We start from the raw sequence: 23,317 nt of genomic DNA, 5'->3' as shown, positions 1-23,317 counted from the left end.
ACTTTCTTTACAAGATAAGAAGTATTCTTGATAAGTTTTATTTCCTAGGGCATTAGTCTTCAGAAGAACACAGTGTGTGATTTTTGGATTTCATTAGTGTTTAGTAAAATTATGGAGGTGCAGGAAGGGTTGTATGAGAGCAGCCAGCAGTTACAGCAACTGCTGTCTTTTATGCTGCAGTGTTTTCTTCCAGGTGCAGCCCTGTGGTTTGTGTAAAATTTTTACTCAAGTAGTATTTCTGCTTGTATTTATAAAACAATGTTATAATTAGTCTGTAGAGTGAAAAATCTTGTCTATTTTTATTTTATTTTTAGATGCTATGTCTACTGCATTAGTTGCTAGAAGTTGTCTTTTTTCTCTTCCTGCCTTCTCTGACTCAGAAGCATCTGACTGTCCTCTAATTGCCCTTCCCTTTCTCTGTTGTAGGATGTGGGCTCCTGGATGAAAACACGATGGAGAAGACAATTGAAGTGCTGGAGCGGCACTGTCATGAGAACATGAATCACGCCATCGAGACCGAAGAGGGGCTGGGGATCGAATACGACGAGGACGTCATCTGTGATGTGTGCCGGTCCCCGGACAGCGAGGATGGCAATGACATGGTGTTCTGTGACAAGTGTAACATTTGTGTCCATCAGGTTAGTGCCTGCAGAAACCTTGACACTCTCCTGTGGTTTAAGTTTACCCAGGCAAATGTGGAATTTGAACGGAAGTTAAATGCTAAGTGGAGGACTTTGCGGTTTTCTACATATGAAGGGTGGTGTGATACTGAGGTGAATTTTGGACTATAATTACAGTAGATTAAGTGGTCTAGCATAGTTAATAAGTGGACAGCTACAGTCTAGTACTAGGAATGCAAAGTGTGTATTTGGGACATGCAAGTATTTCCTCTGTGACTGTAAATAATTGCTCCCCCTATTACTAAATCTGCTTTTGAAGATAAACAGGACAGGAAATACTGGCTTGTCTGTTTGTGAGAAATCTAAAGATCATTTGTTTCAGAGCTTTTTTTTTTCCTTTACTGACTTCTTATTTAGTCAGATGTAGACTGTCCAAATTTAGCCATCTGGAACCATATGTAGGCACTTAATAGAGTGATCTTTTTCAGAAGCCATCAGCACCTGCAAAAACCATGGTCTCAGTCTGAATGGTGCTCATGTTTGTAGTGTTTCAGATGTAGTCAAGACTTTACACTGCCTGAGCTCAGCATAGTCAGGTAAAGATATCCTTATAATCAGAAAAGGGGTATGAATCCTGTGGTTTTTGTGCATCCTGTTCTGGAAGGGAGTTTTGCTACAAATTGAAAAGAGACCAAGAAAGTGGTTTGGTTTTTTTTTATTTAATGCATTTTTGTACTGATTGCAAGTAATATTTGGAAAACATATCTGACTGAAAAAAGACCTGTCACTTCTCTGCTCACAGTGGGCTGGCTTCCAGCCTGGCTGCTTTCCTGACCTGAGTCCCGGTGTGAAGCAGCCTGTGAGCCTGAGTTGGCAGTAAGGTGGCCAGTGACAGGAATATGGCTGGCAGCTGGGCTGCCTCCTCCAGTCCTTGCTTCTGCCTGTTAAGGAGTAATGATGGATTTGCAGTCAAAGCTCATGGTTGTCTCCTGACAGCTGAGCTTGAGTTGATGGTCTGCTGCCTCCTTGCCCCTCACTCTTCCCTGTGCTGGATCTGCCTGAAACAAACTGGATTGTGTCTGGGCTAGAGTGAATCCTAACTATAACAGGGCTAGAGCAAATCCTGACTATAACAACAACTTGTTTCATTTTTAATCTGGATCAGTTTGGTTCAACAAGTAGCCTCAGGTCTGTTTGTCATCACAAGCTTGGAGATGGAGGGGAGGAGGAGTGTGAGAAAATTCCTCCTTTGTGGTACCCTGTTGTGCTGGCTCAAACACATTGTGAAATTACTGTTTTAGTAGTCCAGGCATCCTTTGCTTATCAGTTAAAATTAGAAAATAGTTTCAGTCCATTTCCAACACCCTAGACATGATCTTAGATGTAATGCCACTTCTGCTCTAGTCACAAAAAGACTTCTGGTGGGAATATACCACAGGAGGAAAGAACACTTGTAAAATTTGGATTGCAGCTCCCCCTGTTGGGCTTTTACAGGAGTTGTCACAGCAAAAAAAAAACATTTAGGTTAGTCAGTCCTGCCACATTTAATTCAGAGAAGTCCCCCTCCCTACAAGCTTGACATAAATGTGCAATGTTTTATGATATTGTTTAATATTAATTACTGAAATCTTACAAGCAGAAGTCTGGGAAGGCAAGTATGGGAAATTTATACTAGATTTAATCTGAAAGAATGGTTTCAACTATTGATCCCATTTTTTTGAGTCTTTTTATGTTATCATTACCAGAGATAGTGTTAGAAATAATGAGATATCCACCCTTTTGATAAAAGTTTTTTTTGGAGTGGTTGCATGAAATTAGACCTTGGTGGCAACCACTGATTTCAGATATGCTCAGTTTCATGGAGGTAGGAAGGATGTGTATATACAGCAGGATCCACCATTGGATCCATTAAGAACCATGAGGAATCTGAATTGGAAACTAAACTATTTCTTTTAATTCTCAAATCTAGCAAAACTTAAGAAATCTCTCATTTTCCATGTGGTTAAGTACAGTACTTAGTAAATAGTTGTAAGCCCCAGCATCTTATAATTCCAGTGTATGCTGTAATTTTTGTTGCAATATTATATAAATATTTAAAGAAAAGTTCACAGAACTGTAACCACAAACATTGCAGGAAATGATTTTCAGTCAAACAGCTCACATCCCTATCCCTAAATAGAATTATGTTAGAGCTAGAATTATGTTAGAGTTACATTTTTAGCAGTAGGAAATTGTGATTTTAGAAAGTATTAGATACAGTATCTAATTTAAAGGAAGTTAAAAGTCATTAAAGGTGAAGGTTTGTAACACCAGTGCTGTTGTTGCAGTCCCAGTGGATATGTTTCATAAATAGGTGTAAAAACTATTGCTTTTGGGGCTGTTTGTCCTTGGATTAATTTACTCAATTTAAGGTAAAGAAATCACAGAAAGATGAAGTGAAAGCCAGATTGTGCCTTTGCTTTTTGAAAGCTTTGCTCTGTGTGATTATGAATGCTTGTGCGTGAAATAATTTCAGCACAATGATTCCAATACCTGTTTTTCTCCAAGGCTTGCTATGGAATCTTAAAAGTACCTGAAGGGAGCTGGCTGTGTCGCACCTGTGTCCTGGGAATACATCCTCAGTGCCTCCTCTGTCCTAAAAGAGGAGGTGCCATGAAAGCTACCAGGACGGGGACCAAGTGGGCACATGTGAGCTGTGCTCTTTGGATTCCAGAGGTAAAACCCTAATTTCTCTCCTGTCTTCCCCTTCTTGTTCCATCCTCTGCCTATTCTCATGATTTAAGGTCTTTGACATAATACTGGGCTTTTTTTGATAGGGCTGCTCAGTCTGTGAAGTGTGGGAGAGGGTCCAGATTGTATTCCATTAATGAGTCACTTTGTCACCTCCATTTATTCAGCAATCACTTCTTGGAGTCATTATGGTATCTGTGACCTGCTAGAAAGGGCAACTGTGTCTTACAACTGTAGCTTCATTGTCTCATATTTTTTGATGAATTTGTGTGCTCAGATATGTGTATAATTTGCATGAGTACCTCCATTTTTTCAGAGTTTTGTTTGTTTGTTTGCTTAAAGGTTGCCTACACTGCGTTATTTCTATAGGATGTATGCTGCAATTTGTTCTTAAAGTTTCTTTGAATTAGAATTTTTCTGAATGGTGGGGAGATGAGAATTTTTATCTCTGTTATATACACTTTACAAGTAAAGTCTTTTTTGATGTATCTGTGCATAACATACATGGAGAGTTTCATAATGAAGTTTTACACTTCCTCTTCCATTTTGAATCAATTTAGCATCACAGTGTAGTTCTGTAAAATAGAAAGTTCTGGTAGGTATAGATGGAGTTTGTGTTTAATTTTGCACTTGGGATATTTATGTTTTATTTCTGGTAAGATTTACAAATCCATTATGGTGGGTGGTTTAATGTGAGACAGTAGCCAGATCTGTCAGCACCATAAAAAGAAGGATACAGTGTTTTCTGAGTGTTCTGCTCCCAAGTGCAGACAGGTGTGATGTGTGTACAGCTTTGAGGAAGATGTTAAGATTTTGGTTTGGTTTATTTTGACTTAGTAATTGGATATATTGTGTAATTCTTACTTGTCTCAGGCATATATATATCTGCTTCTTAAGGAGATTATCTTTGCAGTTGCACTTTTCTTTTCAGGCCTACTTGTAGTTTCTGTTATCTCTTTCACCTTCAAGGAGAGAGGAGTTGAGGAAAAAAACCAAAAATATTTCTTTTTTAAAGAAGTCACTTCTACTCTTGTGCTTATGAAGTGTCTTGCCTGGAAGCTCTCCTGGCTCTGAGCTGACTGGTTTTTCTAAGTGATCCATTCTGCATGTGGTTGCCTTGCTATCCTCATCAGCAGAAGAGGAACAGTGAATTTTGGGAAGGTGGTGATGGCTGGGCAGGAAGCTCACCCTGACTTCCTGTCTGCCCATCTCCCTCTGGCTGAGGAAGAGAAGTTACTGAGGGACACCCAGGGTGGGAAAGCTTGAATCCAGCTGTTTCCACAGCCCATTCAGTGATTCCAGGTTTTGGACACCTCCTCTCCACACCAATGGCATGGTGAAGAGGTGGCACATGCCTGCAGGCATGGGAAATGCCTCTTGAATCTGTTCTCTCAGACTTGTGTGTAGTCATTTGCAAAACAATTCAGTTACCAGAGAAGCCAGGAAAACCCTTTGCAAATTTCTACTAAAATGGCAGGTCATTTCCTGTCTGGAGTGGCCTTCTGTGCTGCAGGGGGCAAGAAAGACAGAGTTTGAAGTTCCAGTTATGGATGCTTTAGGGGACAATGTATATTATCATGTATCTTATTTTTTTTCTTCCGAGATACTAGCATGCTGGAACTTCCTAAAATAAACATTAATTATGAAGACACTGGTATTTCCTCTTGTGGCCCTAACAAAGTGAAGCAAGGCAGAAAGCAGGGAGGAAGGGGCTGTAAACGTCTGTGTCTTGTGGCAAAAGGCTCCAAGAGGCTTCTGTGGCAAAAGGCTCCAAGAGGCTTCGTGAGTCACCAAGTGTAGTCTAGCACTGTTGCAGTCAATTGTGCCAGGTGTTCTGCATTAATTCATTCAGCACTTGTCTTAAAATCTTTTTTCTTCCCCTCCTTCCTTGGGAGTTAATGCTGTTTAAAGGCTTTGTTTTTGCTCCCTTGACTGACTGGGACAATGGAAGGTTTTTACTTTCCAAAGAGTACTCATTGATTTATATCCTCTTTTTCTTCTGCCTTTACTTTGCTTTAGTGTAAATATGTGGTCTATTTTGTGGGTTTTTTTTTTTAAAGGTGTTCTTCTAAATTAAAAAAATCAAAAAAAGAAACACTGATACCAGAAAACCTGTATTGAGTGTTTTGAAATTCAAGGTGCTTCTCTGCCTTAGATAACCTATTACAGGTATGTCCTCTGCCAGTCAGTGTGGTGTTAGCTGAAGCAGCAAGTGATTACACCCCCGCTCGGCTGTAGAGGAAAGATAAAATTTACTGTGCTGAGCAGCTGTTGTGAGTGGCTGTGCTCAAGCCACTGGACTGCCCTTCCCAACCACTGATGCAGATCCTTGTGTCCTGGTGCAGCTGCTGGTGGCACAGTTAGCAGGGAAGCAGAGGACAGCAGCGTGATTGATCGTGTGCATAACAGATTGTAGGCTTCAACAAGCCATTGTCTTCACTCTCTCCCACTCCCAGAACTTCTTCAGAGTATAGCAGTCAAGATGTAACCTGATGCAAAGTGAAGAAATGGAGAAAATGACTACGTGTTATGGCAGATGGATCATTTCTGCCTTGGAATGGGAGTTCTTGGGGGATGAAAAGGTTGTCTTCTGCTCTCTGGATCCCTTGTGAGCAGTAAAGTTCAAACGGACTTTGCCTTGAGTCCTCTTTGCAGAAACATGCAGGTGGCACAAAGCCAGTATAAATAAATTGCACCTGACTCTCTAAGTGCCTCTTTGTGCTTTTACAAAGTGGGGTAATATCAACAAGTCAGCATTACAAGCTGAATGAACAGTATTTCCAATACAAATGTTTCCTGACGTTATGAGTCTCCTCTGGGGAAGGAGCAGGGAGAATGTTTAAGGGGGCAGAAAGGGACAGGGAAGAGGTCTGTGTCAATTCCCAGCTCCTGCTGGGAAGCCCAGTGGAAAGCTGATATTACTCAGTCTCCAGAAAAAAGTCATTGTAGATTCTGTTTTGATTTTGAAAAGAATATAGACAACCTGGCACATTGATACAATTCCTTAATTCCTAAGGGAAGTCTTTTCTCTCAGTGTAGTGGTAACAATCTTTGTACAATATTGTTTCAGAAATACTTGTGCAACTTGTAACCAGTTGTTCTGAGAATGGTCAAGTTAGATTCATGAAAGTCTCTTTCCTTTTGGAAGCAAAAAAGTTACATTTGATCATACTGAAGGGCACTGGCCATGATTTTGTTGAACTACTCGGGCATTCCAGGGACAGTCTTGTCACTTTTCCACCAATTTATAGGAATGCCACAAGAGGTTAAATTGTTAGTCACATCTCTCTCATGGGGTGCATCATGTATTGCCTGACTGTTCTTTAAAACTTGAACCTTCTGAAGCATCTCAGTGTCTTCCTAATGAAGACTTGTGGAAATGCCATGCAGCCAGTTGACCTCAGTATGTTCCAGAAGATGTGGGCTTGCACTTGGCAGATCAGAGAGGGAAGTACTGTAACAAACATTATCTTATTTGAGTCCATTTATGTCATTAATTCATGAACTATTGGTCAGCTTTTTTTTTCCCTAATGTGGAAATGATGAACCAAGTAATGTCTTGTGAAGCTGTTCTTTCCACCTACTTTAATGATGGAGAGAGTAGCAAAAATATTCTGAGCACAGCAACTGTGGCTTAGCACTGCTATCTTTGGTTAAGTCTACCTCACTGAGGAGGTCTGCTGAAGGAAGGCTTTTCATCCTTAGGGATTAAACAGGTTTTTAAATGAATATGTGCATCACATCATTGATGATGTACCTCCAAAGGGAAGCAAAAAAATTCAGCTTTGTCTACTGGCTCTTGTAAAGTTGCCAGTTTAATTATCACATGCTAAACTAATTCATCCAACCCAGGTTTTCTTGGGTGTCTCTTACTGTTGATTTACTCTATGAAAATGACTATAAAGTAATGCTCTTAAAGTTTTCTAGAAAAACAAAATAATTGTTGTTCAGATTTCACCCTTAACTTCTTTTTTTAGCCATCAGCTTTTTTCTGGCCTCACAGTGCCACAGAGAATGACCTAGGAACCTCCTTTCTTTGAGTTCTTAGGTTTGATCCCTTTGAGAAGAAGCCCATATTCCCACTACAGGAAATGCAGGTCTGCTCTATTCAGATGAATTGTTTTTAGAAAGTGTGGAGTATCAGCATAATATCAGCATTGTGGTTTTGGTTCTGCCAGGTGGCCCTCCAAGGCACAACTGCTGAATTCAAAAAGTGTTGTATAAGTGTCAAAATCTAAGCTTTTGGAGACTGGTGTTTTTGGGACAGTTATCCCACTGAAATATTCTGCTTTGTGCCATTCTCATACTGGCTCAGTTCTTCATGTTAGTCATTCAGAGCTCGCCAAGTTTTTGTTTCTGTGCTTGGATAAATTCTGTCAGGAGTGGCTTAGGGATGCCTACAGATATAAATATATCTGTTTAGGTTCCCAAGTCATAGAGGAAAGTCCTCATTTCCCTATATAGACAACAGGCAACTGAGAAACTTCTATCACAATGGATATATGGAAGTTAATATAACAAAGAATAGGAAAAACTATTCTGTCTATATATGTGGGGTATTTTTCCTTTCTTTTAGTACTATCTATAATCTGGTCTACCAGAGATAAATTGATCATCCAGACTAAGTCTGTGAAAACTAGCAGAAGACACTATATCCTGCTTTGTAATAAGAGTAGTTGTTTGTTTTTTTCTCAAATTATATTTGATACAGTCCATAGTTAAGAAAGTGCATCAGGATTATCTCTTGTGGTGGGAGTGCTCAGTGGAGAGGCAGAGCTGAGAAGCAAGGCTTTTTCTGGCTGCTGACTGATAGATCTGGTTCTGTCCCAAATATTGAGTTGACAGAAGTAGATACTGTAGCAGATCTAGGGATTTTATAGCAGGAATTTTTCAGGAAGGTGTTTCTGTTTTGTTCTGAGGGGCTTGTATTTTGACATTTAAGTTAGACCTGTGAAAGCAGCACAGAGGGAAAAAAACCCCAAAACCACGAAGGAATGGAAATAAACTTAAGAGTTACACTTGCTGCAGTCTCTCAACTGATAGTGGTTTAGGAATGGTATTCCCCAATTTAGTGTTCCCACTGAAGCACTTCAAAACATGCACACTACCTCCTCCCTTGCACCAGGCTGGAGAGGGGATTTGGAGGCACAAACGGTTAGGATCATGGATTGAGAAAAGAAGAATTTACTGGAAGCAGCAAGTGAAATAAGAAAAACAAAGAAAAACTAACTGTAAGAACTACAATATCAGTAACAGAGCCAGTGCTACCTGACCACTGGCTTCACACCACACTTACCTGACCAGAAGAGAGCCCTTTCCCCCACTCTGAGAAACTGATGTGAGCTGGTATAGAATAACCTCTGGATCCTAGCCGTGCTTCCTCTTGGCTACTGCAAAAATTAACACTATCTTGGCTGCAATCAGGACACTGGTTCATAACAAGGGCATGCTGTAGGTGCCTCAAATGTTTTGAATAATTGCAACTTTGAGTCACCAGGTTAAACTGATCATATTTCACACTATTGTCTGTGTGTGGGATCTTATGGGGTCCCTTTCTGAGAAGTCTGAGTACATGGAGATCTTGCTGGAAGAGAAATGAATGGATGGCTTTCTTCTTCTGATATAAATGGTGAGCTTGGGGTTTTTTTTCCCTTTGATAACTGTTTTCTGTGCTGCTATTTTTTCTTTACAGGTTAGTATTGCTTGCCCAGAAAGGATGGAGCCAATCACAAAGGTGTCTCACATTCCACCAAGTCGATGGGCTCTAGTGTGTAGTTTATGCAAACTGAAAACTGGTGCTTGCATTCAGGTACGTACTTGTCCCATAGTGACTCTGCAGGGGTGAATCTGTCAGAAGGGAAATTTTGGTTTTGTATTTGTTCTTCCTGTGTTCAGAGATGCTTTACAATGGAGTTGACTGTTGGACAGATGTCTGCTTCATAGCCATTTTCTATCAAATTAGTTGACTAGACAGAAAATTAGTCTGTGTTGCCATCTTTTGAATAAGGCTGAGGTGTTTAAGAGCCACTAATGTGTGTATCAAAGATGAACAGAAAACTTTCACTGAACTCTGCAAACAAGAAAATCCTATATTGGGTAATACCAACTTAAAAGAGATCAATATTTTTAAGAATGTGTAGGAAATTGGTTTTGGTGGGGGTGGATTTTCATGTAGTTGAGGTAGTTATGTCCTTTTTTTTCTAGTTTGCTGTTACTGTTAGTAATTGAGGATTTTTGTTTTATTTCATCTGCAGTGCTCCGTGAAAAGCTGCATCACTGCCTTTCATGTCACCTGTGCCTTTGAGCATAGCTTAGAGATGAAGACTATCCTGGATGATGGGGATGAGGTCAAGTTCAAGTCGTACTGTCTAAAGCACAGCAAGAACAAACAGAATTCGCTGCCTGATGTTGAGGAGCACCCCAAGAGCGTGCCAGAGCAGAAGCAAACCGAGAGTGAGAAAACGAGCCTGCGAGCCCAAAAACTCCGAGAGCTGGAAGAAGAGTTTTACTCACTAGTAAAAGTGGAGGATGTTGCAGCAGAGCTGGGCCTTCCTAAACTTGCTGTAGACTTTATCTACAATTACTGGAAATTAAAGAGAAAAAGTAACTTTAACAAACCATTGTTTCCTCCCAAGGAGGATGAAGAAAATGGCTTGGTGCAGCCAAAAGAAGATAGCATTCATACTCGCATGAGGATGTTCATGCATTTAAGGCAGGACCTAGAGAGGGTAAGAATTAACTTGTAAAGTTTTGAAAAACTATTTGCAGGTGAGCAAGGTCTTTCTTTGTGGATGAATGTGAGAATGAGGAAAGCAAAGTGAGATGATTTGAAAAATAATAATTTAAAAAATTAAAAAGTAAGGCATTCAGCTCCAGTCTTTTGATATGTTGCACTGTCTGATGCAGAGACTTTCAGGAGCTCTCTCTCTCAGTCCAGTGAAAGATCCAAGGTGAAAGCAGTGCTTCCTGACTTGCTTAAGGGTTATTCCTTTATGTATTTAAAGATGCATATTTCTATGTACAATGGACATATTTGGTAATTGACTCTATGACTTCAGCTTAAGTTGAGTAAGTGTTTAAAAAAATAAAGAAACTTATTTGACCCACTGTAGTAGTAGTTAGTGATACAAATTAAATGAGAAAAAAATGTTACTTTTATTAAACAAAAAATAAGAGCAAGGCTTGTTACCACTGCCTGTTAGGTTGGCCTGTTGGGTAGGGGTCACCTGCAATTTTCAAGTGCTTAGAGGTAGGTAGTGAATGTAAAGAAGGTAGTAAAATAAAATAGATATGATGAGGACAGGGGAAGTAAAAGCAGAAGAGGGGTAATAGTGTTGTAAAAAAAGGGGAAACAATATTGAGGAGAGAACAACATGAAAATACAGGAAGATTGTTGGAGCCAAGATTTGCACTTATCAGTGTAACTGTTGTCTTTAATCTATAATAATCAATTCCAGATCTTTTCCAGGACTGCTTTAAATATGGAAGCTTACTTTAAGAAAAAAATATAAAACTCATAATATGCCTCAGATGGTGGGTTGGTATTTGGGGGTGGGGATTTTTCAAGAGACCATGTAAGCTTTTTATTTGATAAATGTTTGGTTTGCACCAAATAGTTTTTATTTATCAAATTTTATCAAATTTATATACTTATTCTGAGTAGAGGTGATTCACAATCTGAAATGCCTGTTTCCAAGTTTCTGAACTTCTTCAGAAAGATTTTCCACAAGATTTTCTAATCTTTTGTATCTTGGGATAAATATAAATTTGGGAATCTTGGAATTTTGTTTCTAGGTAAAGAGATTCCAGTTCTGAACCGATGGAACTGAGTGCTGGGGAAAGTATGTTTGGCAGATACCTTTCAAGCAGCCCCTACGCTGTTTCTGTGTTTTGAAAGCACTTTTTGGTGTTTATCAAGAGTTTCCATTGTCTCTTCTTCCTCTATGGCCTTAGGTGGAAATTTTGCTATTAACTCAAACAAGTAGAATTATGTGGAACTGAATCAGAATGGTTTGGGCTGGAAGGGACGTTAAACACCCTCTAGTTCCAACACTCCTGACGTGGACAGGGACACCTTCCATGAGACCAGGTTGCTCAAAACCGCATCCTCACTTCAGGGATGGGGCTTCCACAACTTCTCTGGGAAACCTGTTGCAGTGTCTCACTGTTAACAATGTCTTCCTTACACCCAATGTAAACTTACCCGCCTTCAGTTCAAAAACATTACCTGTTTTTCTGTCACCACAGGCTCTGGTCTCTGTCTTTCTTATAATTCCTTTTAATATAAGGAAAAACTGCAGTGAGATCTCTCCAGAGCCTTCTTTTTTCCAGGCTGAACATTTTTTTTAATAGTTAGGTACGTTCAGTAATATTCACAAGAACTTTACCAAGGGATTTCGCATGTAATGTTGTTGATAGTCTTTTTAAACTATGTCTGGATTTATTTTCTTATTGCCTTTTAAGTCTCCTGTTATTCCTCCATAGGTAAGAAATCTCTGCTACATGGTAAGCAGGAGAGAGAAACTGAAGTTGTCCCACAGTAAAGTACATGAACAGGTCTTCAACTTGCAAGTCCAACTCATTAACCAGGAAATTGCTGCAGGTAATCACATAAATGTAAAATATTTATAAATCCTGTCTGTATTTAAACTAAAGCAGTGCATTCTCTTTATCTTCCTGGTTAGTGCTTTTAACATGTAAAAATGCCTTTAAGAATTTTGTTCAAGTACATATTCAATCAAAGTAGCAACACACGGAGAACTATATAATCACTTAAAATATTTACTTGAATATTTCTTTATTTTATGGCTGTTTCTGGTAAATGCCTATTGCTTATCACTGTGGCATCCAGATAGCAGAAATGAGCTGGTGGTGATCTCCAGGTTTTTGCACCGTTGTGCTGCTGGGGTGTGGCCCTGGTTCCCCACAGCAAGCTCTACCCTGCTGGTTGGTTCTCCAGCTGAGAAGGCTTTTTTGCTTGCTGTCACCAGTTGGTTCCTTCAGGCAAGGGAAAGAGTGACTGATGGGAATTGCTGCTGTTCTCATGTGCCTTGTGCACGTCATGAGCAGCGCAGATTTCTTCGTTTGCCATCTGCATTTGCTCTACTTCCTTCCAAAGAGTTTAAGTACTCTGGGTATTAATAGGGACTAGTAACTGGGAATGCTGAGGTACCAAACCCCACTCTGCCCTTCGCATTTACAGCAACTTTTTAAAAGGAACACAGCATTTGGAAAGAGGAAGAGTGTATGCATGCCAGTGTAATTACTGGGATTTTTTTTAATAGGAAAGGCAGCTATTTTTTTGTGTGAAACTAAGATCTCACTGGTCTTTCTAGATACATACTTGAGTTTAGAGTGAAATCTTTGTGGTTTTTTCTTCTGCCCCTGACACATGGATAGGTTTTGTTAGTACTGATATGGGGGGTTTTTTTAACTATTTTAGATAAGACTAGTACTTCATGGAAGCAGTGGCACTCTGAAGCTCCTTGCTTTTGTGTAAATGCATTTTATTAGAAATGTCGACTGAGTTTATTTAATATTTAAATTGTAAATATTTAATATTTACAAATACAAGTGGTTTTTAATACTTATTATAATAGCTTGATATTTGCAGTGGGCGCTGTATGCATGTATTACCACAAACAACTCGTATGTTGAGGTAGAAAGACTTTTAAAGCTTAGAGAATTTTATAATACAAAGCAGAGAGTTGAACTAAGTCCAAATTGAAACTCAGTTTGAAGCATTGTTTTTTCTTCATCCAAAACTGAATATGAACCTTTTTTACGGCTTTGTTGGAACAACTTCAGTCATATCTCAAAACTGGTTCAATTCACTGGCTTAGAGCCTCGTAAAAAGGGCACATTGTTGTTTTTAATGGAAATATTTAAATGCTTACCTAAATTCCAAAGCGGTGGATAATTTGGAACAGTTTGGTTATCCCAACTTCTCCTTAGTGTCCTAAAATAATTTCACGCTAATTATTTGCAAATGCTTCTTACTGTTGCAGGACCATATAATGGACAATAAAACTTGTTACGGATGGCAAAAGAAATTACGCTTTTTAAAAAAGCCTTTATTCTTTTTCTTCTGCTTCCTCACCTCTTTCCCCTGTAGGCCATACCCTGACAAGTGCACTAGAGAACACGCTGTTCTACCCACCTCCCAGGATCACCCTGAAGTTAAAAATGCCCAAATCAGCACTGGGAGACTGCAAAAATAACTCGCTGAAGCCTGGCAACAGACCGCTTTCTCCTGACAACAACAGCACTGTTTACAGCAAACGGAGTGTGTCAAAGGAATCATTTGAAATTAAAGCAAAATCTTATGCCAGGTATCAGCACGACAGCAGAAGTAATGGGCTGCTGGCAGGGATCGGCAAGCCTCGGAGCGAGGCAAAGGACTCTGGCCCCACGCAGCTGATGGAGTTCCACCGGGGCCAGCCTTCCGGGAAGCCTTTAGCGCTCCAGGCTGCTTTGCATGGACAGTCTTCCATCGGGAATGGGCGGGTGCAGCAGGAGAACTCAAGGCTGGTGTCCAAATCCAATGGTCTGATGGGCAGGGTGGGAGATGTGAGCCAGAGAGACAGCTCCAGCCAGACGTCCTATGAACAAGAGTCCGTGCTCACGGCTCACTTGGCCAGCCAGAGTGGGTTCCGAAAATCCACCATAGAACATTTCAGCCGGTCCTTTAAAGAGGCTACCAACAGTCTGGTGAGGACCACGGAAGATCTCCGGTGCTGTGAAAAGCCAACGAGAAGGCTTGCAACAAAAGATCGCTTGTGGAGCAAGCAGACACTTGAAGGTGCTCCATACCAGGACAACGATGGGTACTGTCCTGACTTAGAGCTGAGTGACTCTGAAGCAGAAAGTGATGAAAACAAAGAACAAGTGAGGTTAAGACGAAGTAGCTCAGAGAGAGAAAGCCCAAGTAAGGACTTTGGAAGAGACTGTCACAATAGAAACAAAAAGAATATGATATCTCACAGTTCGGTACAAAGGTGATTAGAAGCCCCCACGGGGTAATTCAGCCTTTATGTATTCCAGTGTACCAGTGCAAAGCTCAGCATCAAAAGGTTCCAGAAAATAGTCTAGGACCTATTTAGGAAGAGCTGCAGTAGGGGATGGGGGAGGGGAGAGAAATCAGAGTAGTTTTGTTCAACTGTGAATTGGTTTGCAGTCTTTGCAAGGTTAGCTCAGTTGTCCACAAAGCCATGTGGAAATTGTGTGTTTTATCAGAGGGTAACATCTGGGAGAGCACAGAGTGGTTAATCGTGCAAAAATTCAGGAAAGCACTTCCCCTTTGCCAGCTGAAGGGCAAGGCACCGTGTTCATGTGGAGGCAGTCTCGTGGTGGTGGACAGGTTTTGAAGAAGTCCTTGCATTGCTCTAACGTGTTGCAAGAGACTGCAAACGGAGACACTGAAACTGCGTTGTTGTGGCACCTGCAGTATGGCTTTGATCCAGCAATGCACTTACGGATGTGTTAGGAAGTTAAGCACGTGAAAAGTCCTGCTGGTTTCCCCCGGGAACGTTTGTGCTCAGCTATCCGAACACATGCCGGTGTGCTCTGCTGGATCAGGCCCAAAGTGACTACTAAGTGATGATCCCCTTCTGCAGGAGGCTTTGAACTGCAGTGGCGTTTGCAGGCTCCCTGCAGAGGGCGGAAGCAGGCGTCGCTGGCGCTGCCAAACTCGCTGACCTCTAGACGTGCCCCCCCTTCCCTGCTTTTGCTGAAGGTTGTGTTTCTCTTCACAATAATTCGCTTATTTTGTAAATATACAACTTCTAGTACTTCAGTTTTTTTTAATCTCTGTACATAGATGCTTGTTGTGGGATGCACTTGTAAATATTTTACCCAGCTAACAAGTACAGATGGCTAATTTTGTGGATAGTGTTTACAAAAGTAGATGTACTACTTCAAAGAAAAAGGCTATTTGACACTTACACTTAGGCAATCACCGGTGATGCCAGGTTCCTCTTGAAACTGAGATTTCATATCCAGAGGTGTTTTTTACCTGGTATTTTTAAAGTCAGCAGAATTAGAAATAATTTTAGCTGAATTTTTTTTTCAGGTGCAAATTTTCAACCCTAGTTGCCTGAACACAGCATAGGAGTCTTCTGGCATCTAGGTCTGTAAAATTTTAGCCAGTCATCATTAAGAGTATGATGGTTTAATTAAAGATTTTATTTTTTTTTTTAATTCCTAAAAATCTACTATTTTATTACGCTGCTTTTCAACCTCTGGATCAGTTGCTGTTTCCCAGTCTTAACACATTTTTTGTATGTCCTTTAAAATCAGCAGTTGTTAAATAGCAATTAAATTTCAGCCAGTACCAACTGAGGAGTTGCGAAGGGAAGTGAATTAATCCCTTTCTGTTTGTTTCAAAGACAGGGGGCTTTTGTTTGAATGCAAACTAACTTCTTGTTTTACAGATGGTGTTGTGTTGATCAACAAAGCTACTGCACTATTTTTGTCTGAAATGCTGTACATTTCATAAACACACAACATCCTCTGTCCCCACATCACCGGCTGAAACGACCCACAGGTTGTGTAGGGCACGTTGTACAGCTCTGTTGAAAGTTCAGTTTTGTGTACAAACAAAAAGGTGTTCCCCCCACAGCATGAAGATGACTATGCAGGATCTGAACAGCAACTTGGTTTCGCTTCATAGTTTTTATTTATTGCTTTTAGGTTGGGAAATGGCAATGACATTTTCAGATTTGTTTTAAACTTTGAAATCTCCCTAGTTGCAATAGGACTAGCAGGTCAGGGGCTGGAGGACTCTTAAGTAGTGAAATAATTTTTAAAAAAGTATACTTGGCCAATCTGCTCTGTTTGCTTCATGCATCTTAATTTTTTTTAAATTTTTTTTTTTACTTCTTGATTTTATGTATATTTGTGTAATTGATCTTTCTAAAGCTGTATCTTCAAAATTATTTCTTTTGGTGTAAATATGCAGTAGCAATTTAGGTTTCCACATATTTTATTTTTATGGGAAATGCTTTGTGTTCTAAGCCATGGGTCATTCAGAATAAGTAAACAAATGTCTGTTCATTTGTATTCTGGTTCTGATTCTCTTAGTTCTCCTTCAATATTTATTAGTAATCCTCTCTCACTGGCCATGAAATTTTATTAAGCTTTTATTGGGAACACTTATCTGGGAGGTCAGCAAAGTGTTCATGTTATTTTGTGGCTGGAAGCATATGACAGAAGAGAGGGAAAATGGTGCTTCAGCAAAACTCAGCGTTTCTGCTCTTCTGGGGTTATCAATTCAGTTGTTTCCAGTCTGGGCAATGGTTTTGCTAATTTTTACATGATTTTAATAGACATATGAAGGAGCCCTTGGTTCTGTAGTTCTCAAGTATTGTCCCCAAAGTGCATTTGCTAGTTTTTATTGTGCGTTCGGTGGCTAACTGTTTGAAGTATTACCTCTTAACCTTATTTGTCAATTTTTTGTTGTGTTTTTGCATTTTGTTTTATATATATAAATATATATATATTCAATTTTCCAAGATGGACTCGGTCTTTTTCAGATGTCCCCTTTTTACAAGTACTTTTTCATTAAATTATGAAACTGCTAACAATATTTTCATTTGTTGTGATTTATTCAGGGCTTTACCCTCTGGGTCTGGCAGGTTGTAAAACTCATCAGTATTGCATCCATTGAGAGTAAATTATTTCTGCCGATTTGGCAATACTTTAACAAGTTAAGTATCCAGGAAAACCCTTCCCCTTCAGCCTCCCAAAAAAAGAGTCGCTGAGCACTAATTTGCTGTGTATAGCAAATAGTGCAAGCCTGGCTTTTGTTTCTGCCTAGCTGAGCAAATGTAACAGACCATTTGCTGCCCTGGCCTCCCTTTTCAATGTATGTGCTTATGCTGTGGTATGGCTGGTTTTCCCTGCCGGACGCGGTGAGTTGCAGAGGAAGAGCCGTCGCCAGGCCTTCTGTCTGATCCCTCTTCTCGCAGCGCGGATGAGCGCACTGAACACGCACAGCCTCCGTGCCAGGGACTGAGCGGGGCCAGCGGCTCCCGGGATCCTCGGCTGCACGCGGCTTTTGCCTCGGCTGTAGTTCCCCCTGCTCCCGCAGCCGGTGCTGTGGGTACCTTGGAGCTGCTCCCTGGCCTAGGGCAGGGAAGAAGGAAAAAGGAGAAGGTGAAGGTGGAGGGGGAGGTGCTGGGCTAGCTGATCCCATAGCATCCCTCCTGCTCTGACTGGCTCTGCAGCTGGCAGCCTTCAAGAAGGATGGGATTTGCAATGTGGGTGTTGCAGGCAGCAGTGACCCTCCTGCCTGAGATGGCTCTGGCAGCAGCAGTGAGTCAAAGCTGAGCAGCCAAGAACACGCTTGTGGACTGGCTTAAGGACTGGAGTGACTGAGCAGGTGGCCTCAGGCAGGCTGGAACTGCAGCTAGAGAAAGCTTGGGTGAAATGGAGCCCAAACCCTCAGCTGAAAAGCAAACAGGAGGTAAAAAAAAAAAGGGGAAAGGCAGTAAAGGTGCAGATGAATGGAAGAAAAGCCAGCACTAGGAAGAAGCAGTAAGTGTTGGACTGTTTGTTGTTATTCAGAACCAGGATTTCTTCTTCCCTAAAGGCATCTTGCAACAGATACCAGTAACAGACTTCCTTGTTGTGACTTTCTCTCTGGTGGCTTCTAATTCCCTCTGCACACACAGTCTGCTTGTGGCTGCGATGTGGGAAAGACAGGGCCAAGGAAGGAGATTGGTGTCCCCATTAATTTGGAAACAGCTACTATTTGTTTGTAGGGTCTTTTCAACTACGTGTGCTTACTTGATGGTAACATGGACCAAGGACTGAAGGGGCTGCACAGTGGTTCTGAGCACCATCATCTCTGCATTTATGTTTCTGCCCTAAAAGAAATGTTTCTCAGTTATAACTTGTGTCTGTCACTTGTGGAATGTTTTCTTTGCACCATGAAAACCAAACCATTGAAGAAGTTACCAATGTCTGACTATAAAATGTAAGCTTGAAACGTTCCCTTGTTTGGATGTGGTCGCTCTGATGACCTGGCCTGGCTGTACAGGCTGCACTGCATGGTGTGGATCTGATACCTGGGAGGGAACCAAGGCCTGCCTCTGTGAGCTGTGAAGGTAATCCAGCGAAACCACTCATTCTGATCTTGGGAATTTGGGTGATCCCAAAACTTGTAAAGGTTTAGCACTGCAGGGAATTGACACATCTATTAAGAAAATATGCTTTTCATGCGAATTAAGGAACAAAAGCTGCTTGCACAACCGGGGAGCTTGGCATGCAAGGGAAAAATATCGGGGAAGGGCAGAGATGGAAAACAATGGAGTGCCTCAATGCGGCTTCCTTAGGAAGAAGTGAAGACACAGACTTCTGGGCTCTGGTTTCATGAGAGATGCCTTGCAGCTGCTGCTTCTGAACCTTCCTTTTACACCAGCATCATGACTGAACACCTTTGCCACTCCTGAGGTGAAACTCTTGGGTATTTACCTCTTGCAGAGATGATTCTGGGATAACTGCTGTCAGGCTCTGCTCCTAACCAAGTGAGTGCATCTAGTGGGATGTGACAGGTGGATTAAGGAGACTGCAAGCACAGACTTCTGAAAGAAAATGTTACATAGCAGTTTGGCAAGTTGTTTGAAAATAGTGGATGTGTATGACTATTTCTGTTCCTCAAGTTCACCCCTCTGCAGAGCTTGGATAAATTTGTGTGACCACATGGTTGTAGGAGAAGCAGCCTCGCATATTTGTGCATTAATTTCCCTGCCTCTGTGTATGCAACTTCCAGATAATCGTTCTTTTTCCAGTAGGCTTCTTTTGTCTGGGACATCTCCTGGATCCACCTTGCCCTGCCCTTTCTCTGGGATTCTTCTTTTGTTTTGGGTTGGGCAGACCCTCCCTGCCTTCCATTGCTTTCTTAGCAGACTTGGAGTTGGGTATCTGCCTCACCTTGGCTGCTTTATCTGATATACATTGTTTTAATTCTCTGGGTAGATTCCATAATGACACCTTCATGGTTTCTTTTGGCTTAAACATCCTGAAGACATTTTTTTCCAGTTGTTTTTCCTCAGATGCTGCCCAACCCACCCTATCCTGAGGAAAGAGCACTGGGGAGCAGGACACGAGTTGTATTTTGATAGTTCCAGTGTTGTTCTGCTCATGAAACCGGTAGGCCAGTGTCCTGAGGAAGGATTTAAAACTTAGCTCAAGAGCAACATAAGAGGAAGGTGTCATCAAGAAATCTCCTGGTCATCTGAGAGCTCTTGAGCTTATGACAGACTTCAAGAGTAGTACCTATAGGAAGTGTTATATGCCACTTGGGAAAGTGGCTCTGGTTATACCTTGGGAAATGCAGGCCCTGGTGAGGGAATGGGTAATCTGAGGGGGAAAAACACCTCTGAACTAGCCCACCCACTTCACCTGAAACTGTCTGCTTGCAATCCTTTGTAGTTCCTTATCTCAGCAGGGTGGTGCTGAGTTGTTTGGGAACCCCTGTCACTGGCATTTTAGGCTCCATTTGCATCTGGTTGAATGGAACCTGACCAAAGCCCTTTCCTTCCTTAAAACTGGCTCAGCTATTGTTCTGTTGTCTCCTCTAAAATGAAGATAGGGGCATTGTTTCATCCTTTTCCTGATTTAATCATTATACAACAAGCCAGACATCTCTCCTGGTTAAAGGAAGCACAGAGGCTGAAAAGCTGGATGAGCCAGGTGATGGAGATACTAATAAACAAGTTGTAGTTTACACTCGTTACAAATGGCTGGTACATAAACCAGACTCCTCAAATTGTCTGGTTGAACATCTTAAATTAAAACTCTGTGAAGTCACCCTAAATCTGCAGTTAATTTGAAATTTAATTTTGATTTGGCCAGAAGAAGGATTTGCATGCCTGTAAGCTGCAAACACTGAAAGCACTGTTGCTAGATCAGTTATTTGAATGAAAGATGCTGCCTTTCCCTCAAGTCCTGGCTCTGTTGCATGACCTCTGTTGTGACTATAATTTTGCAGCTGCTGTAGCACATATCAATGCTCTTTTTTTTTTATCCTGAGGCAAGCAAAATGCAAATCCAGGTCACATGGGGTGCAAAGACCAGAAAAGTAAGGCATTAATGAAAAGTGTCTTGGCTGTGCTCCACTGAAGAACGCTTTCTGAAGCACCCTGTTGCCCAACTGCTCCCAGTACAGAGTGGAGAGGCACAGGCTGGGAACTCCAGATATGTGAGGCAGCTTCAGGCAGCAGAAACCTGCACTTCTTGGTGCTCCCATGACAAAGAAGTTGGAGGTGTGAGTGTGAGGGTGTTCATGAAGCACTGGGGAGACTAACTGCAGTGGGAAGGGTCACACATTTGCTTTAGCATTGTATTTTTAAGTGAGGTGCTTTTTCATGAGCCTGTGGCCTGTACAGAAGGAATTGTGCTGAAAGAAATCTGTGTAATAAACTGTAGTAAGTAACGGGTACCATTGTCATTTTTGTGAAAACTGTTTTTAAAGGCTAAATACTTCAATATGACTTCATGGTGATTTGGTGCAATCCTTTGTAGAAAAATTCCCTGTCTGAGATTCTTAATCTATTCTGCATTAACTTGTGTGACAGTGGTGTTAGACACATAAATTAGTCAATGGGCACAAATCTGCTGGTGCCACCTTCTCCCAAGCAGACATTTGCAAACAGGAAAATGGAGTACTTTGGCAAATGTTTTAATATGTTTAAATACGCAACTGTGATCATCCAGACTAGTAAACAATTGAAACTTCTCAGCAGTTTGATCTCTCCTGGAGTTACTTGTTGCTTGCTAACAAATAAAACTTGATCTGGATACACAAGCCAATTCAAAGAATTATACTTGGCTGCAAACAAGTGCATGGCAGTGCCAACTCTTCCTTTCCAGTGAGCTGATGGCAGTGAGTGATTTCATGTTTCTGCCTTTGCTCTTGTTCAGTGCTTTTTCCTCGTCCCTCCATCTGTGCACCCCCAAATGCAGTATTACCTGATAGTGGAGAATTCCCACATGCCCACTCTGGCTGCCCTAATGGATTTAACAGGCTTGCACTGAGGTGGTGGCTCCGTGGGCTCCATGGCCCTTGGCACAGTCCCCGCTCTCAGTTGTACCTTGCCCATCTGCCGAGGTGGCCTGACAGACTGAGAGGCAGCTCTTGGGATACAGACAGCTGATACACAGCATTTGCACTTCATATCAGCCATGGATAAGGAAGGAGGACTCACAGCAGTAAGGAAGGAAAAAAGACAAGGATTGCTCTAAAGATGAAGAAATAGCAGGATCAGGCTCATAAAAGAAGACAAGAACAACTGCAGCTTTCCAGGAATGAGCAGAAGTAAAACCAAGTCTCTAGAGTGCCTGAAATAGTCCAGCACCTCTTCTTGCCTACAGTTGTTGAGGGTGGGGGGATTTTTCCATCTCTGTGGTGCTCTGGGCTGTTCTCCAGAACTGCTGAGCGTTTTCTGACTGGCAAGAATGGTAATGGCTTTTGGCAGGCTGAGGGATCCTGCAAGCTGGGGGAGAGCTGTGACTTCACCCTACAAGGCCTCTCACATCTCAGATCTCCTCTTTGTGTTTGTCATGGTTGTAGATAAGAATTCCACTTCCCTGCTTCCTCCCACCACGTGGAATAAATGCTCAGCTACCAGTGTGTCCTGTGGAAGCCACAGAGGTGCTGTGTCAGCTCCCTATCAGTCAGATTTGGCCACACAGTAGAGACTGTGGCTGCAGTGCAACGGTGGGAAGTTCCCAGTGGGAAGGCACACGGCAGTACAATCTTTGGCAGCCACCTCTTCTGTGCTCTTCTCTCCCACAGTGAACTTGTACTGGCAGAAGACTTTATCTGATGCTCTCTGTGAAGGCACCTCACCATGGATTCCTTCGTGCTCTACCTTTCAACAAGCTTGGATTAGCCAATACAGAGAAGACACATGGGACAGCACTCCTGCTTTAACTAGAGATCCAAGCTCCAAATACATGTCACAGAGTTTGTGTTGTAACCCAGTGCTTACAGAAGCTGTTAATTTTCTCCCAAGGTGTGTGCCAGCACACAGCTTGTTTTGATGCCTCCAAACCATGCTGGCAAATGCTTAAGTCAGCAAGGAACAGAGACTGCTGAGGTGGGTTAAGGGTGTATCTCCTGTTGCTGCTGGATTCAGTAAGCTCTTGCATTGTATCCCAAATGGCCTTGTAGTGTGCAAAAACAATGGGAGAGCAGTAAATGTGGCTAAGCTTTGTAAGAAGCAATAATTGTTCTTCATTGTACTTAATGAATTCTTTGATTCTTTGCATATGGGTTTGTTTTGGGTTTTTTGGTTTTTTGTTTTTTTTTTTAATTTCTGAATCTTCTTTCCATGTTGTGAAGTGTATGGAAAAAAGGAGAGAGATGTGGCACTTTTTTTTCTGAATGTTTCTCTGTGTTGGTTGTTGCTAATAATTTGCTTGCCTCGGGTCCGAGATGAAATCCTGCTGTTTGTTGTACATGCAGCAGTAGGACAGAACAAGAAATTAATTCAATGCTAAGCACTGAAGAAATACCATGGAAGCCTATAAAATAGAAGTCTAACTGCTCAGATAAGGTGACAATAAGTTAATGAGTATCACATCAGTACTCCATCAGAAGAAGCCTACATGAAACACATGTTGGTAAGGTCAGGTAGCCCATGAACTTTCCAAAGATACCAGTAATAAAAATAAAAGTTAGTAAGTGAAGCCTGGGCTGTGACCACCACTTTCCAAAGATACCAGTAATAAAAATAAAAGTAAGTGAAGCCTGGGCTGTGACCACTTGCTTTATGAATAAAGGCAACCAAATAAAAATATTAAACAGGAAATAATTGCTGCAAGGAGGGTGTATGATAAAAAACATATAAAATCTCTAAAAGGAGCTGTGTGGGGTCTCTCTCCTAAGAGACCCTGCTGGGTGCTGTGGGATCACTGGTGTGCAGTGCCCCTTGAATAAAGGGGCTGCTGCATAAGCCAGC

The 23,317-nt window shown here is 41.5% G+C and overlaps 1 protein-coding gene across 3 annotated transcripts in view; it reads left to right on the top strand.

The window, feature by feature from the left end:
• JADE3 (jade family PHD finger 3) overlaps positions 1 to 16,928 on the top strand; it is a 63,431-nt gene extending 46,503 nt beyond the window's left edge. For all 3 annotated transcript variants that reach the window (XM_039725719.1, XM_039725718.1, XM_039725720.1), the window contains 6 exons: positions 427 to 638; positions 3,168 to 3,335; positions 9,043 to 9,159; positions 9,605 to 10,078; positions 11,835 to 11,952; positions 13,465 to 16,928. In XM_039725719.1, coding sequence (XP_039581653.1) covers positions 427 to 638; positions 3,168 to 3,335; positions 9,043 to 9,159; positions 9,605 to 10,078; positions 11,835 to 11,952; positions 13,465 to 14,351 — 1,976 coding nt within the window. In that variant the 3' untranslated portion in view covers positions 14,352 to 16,928. The remainder of the gene's footprint in view (positions 1 to 426; positions 639 to 3,167; positions 3,336 to 9,042; positions 9,160 to 9,604; positions 10,079 to 11,834; positions 11,953 to 13,464) is intronic.
• Positions 16,929 to 23,317: the final 6,389 nt, after the last annotated feature.

Source organism: Passer montanus, unplaced genomic scaffold (assembly GCF_014805655.1).
Source record: "Passer montanus isolate IOZ18808 unplaced genomic scaffold, ASM1480565v1 scaffold56, whole genome shotgun sequence".
Classification (NCBI taxonomy): domain Eukaryota; kingdom Metazoa; phylum Chordata; class Aves; order Passeriformes; family Passeridae; genus Passer; species Passer montanus.
This window is presented reverse-complemented; position numbering and strand designations above follow the sequence as displayed.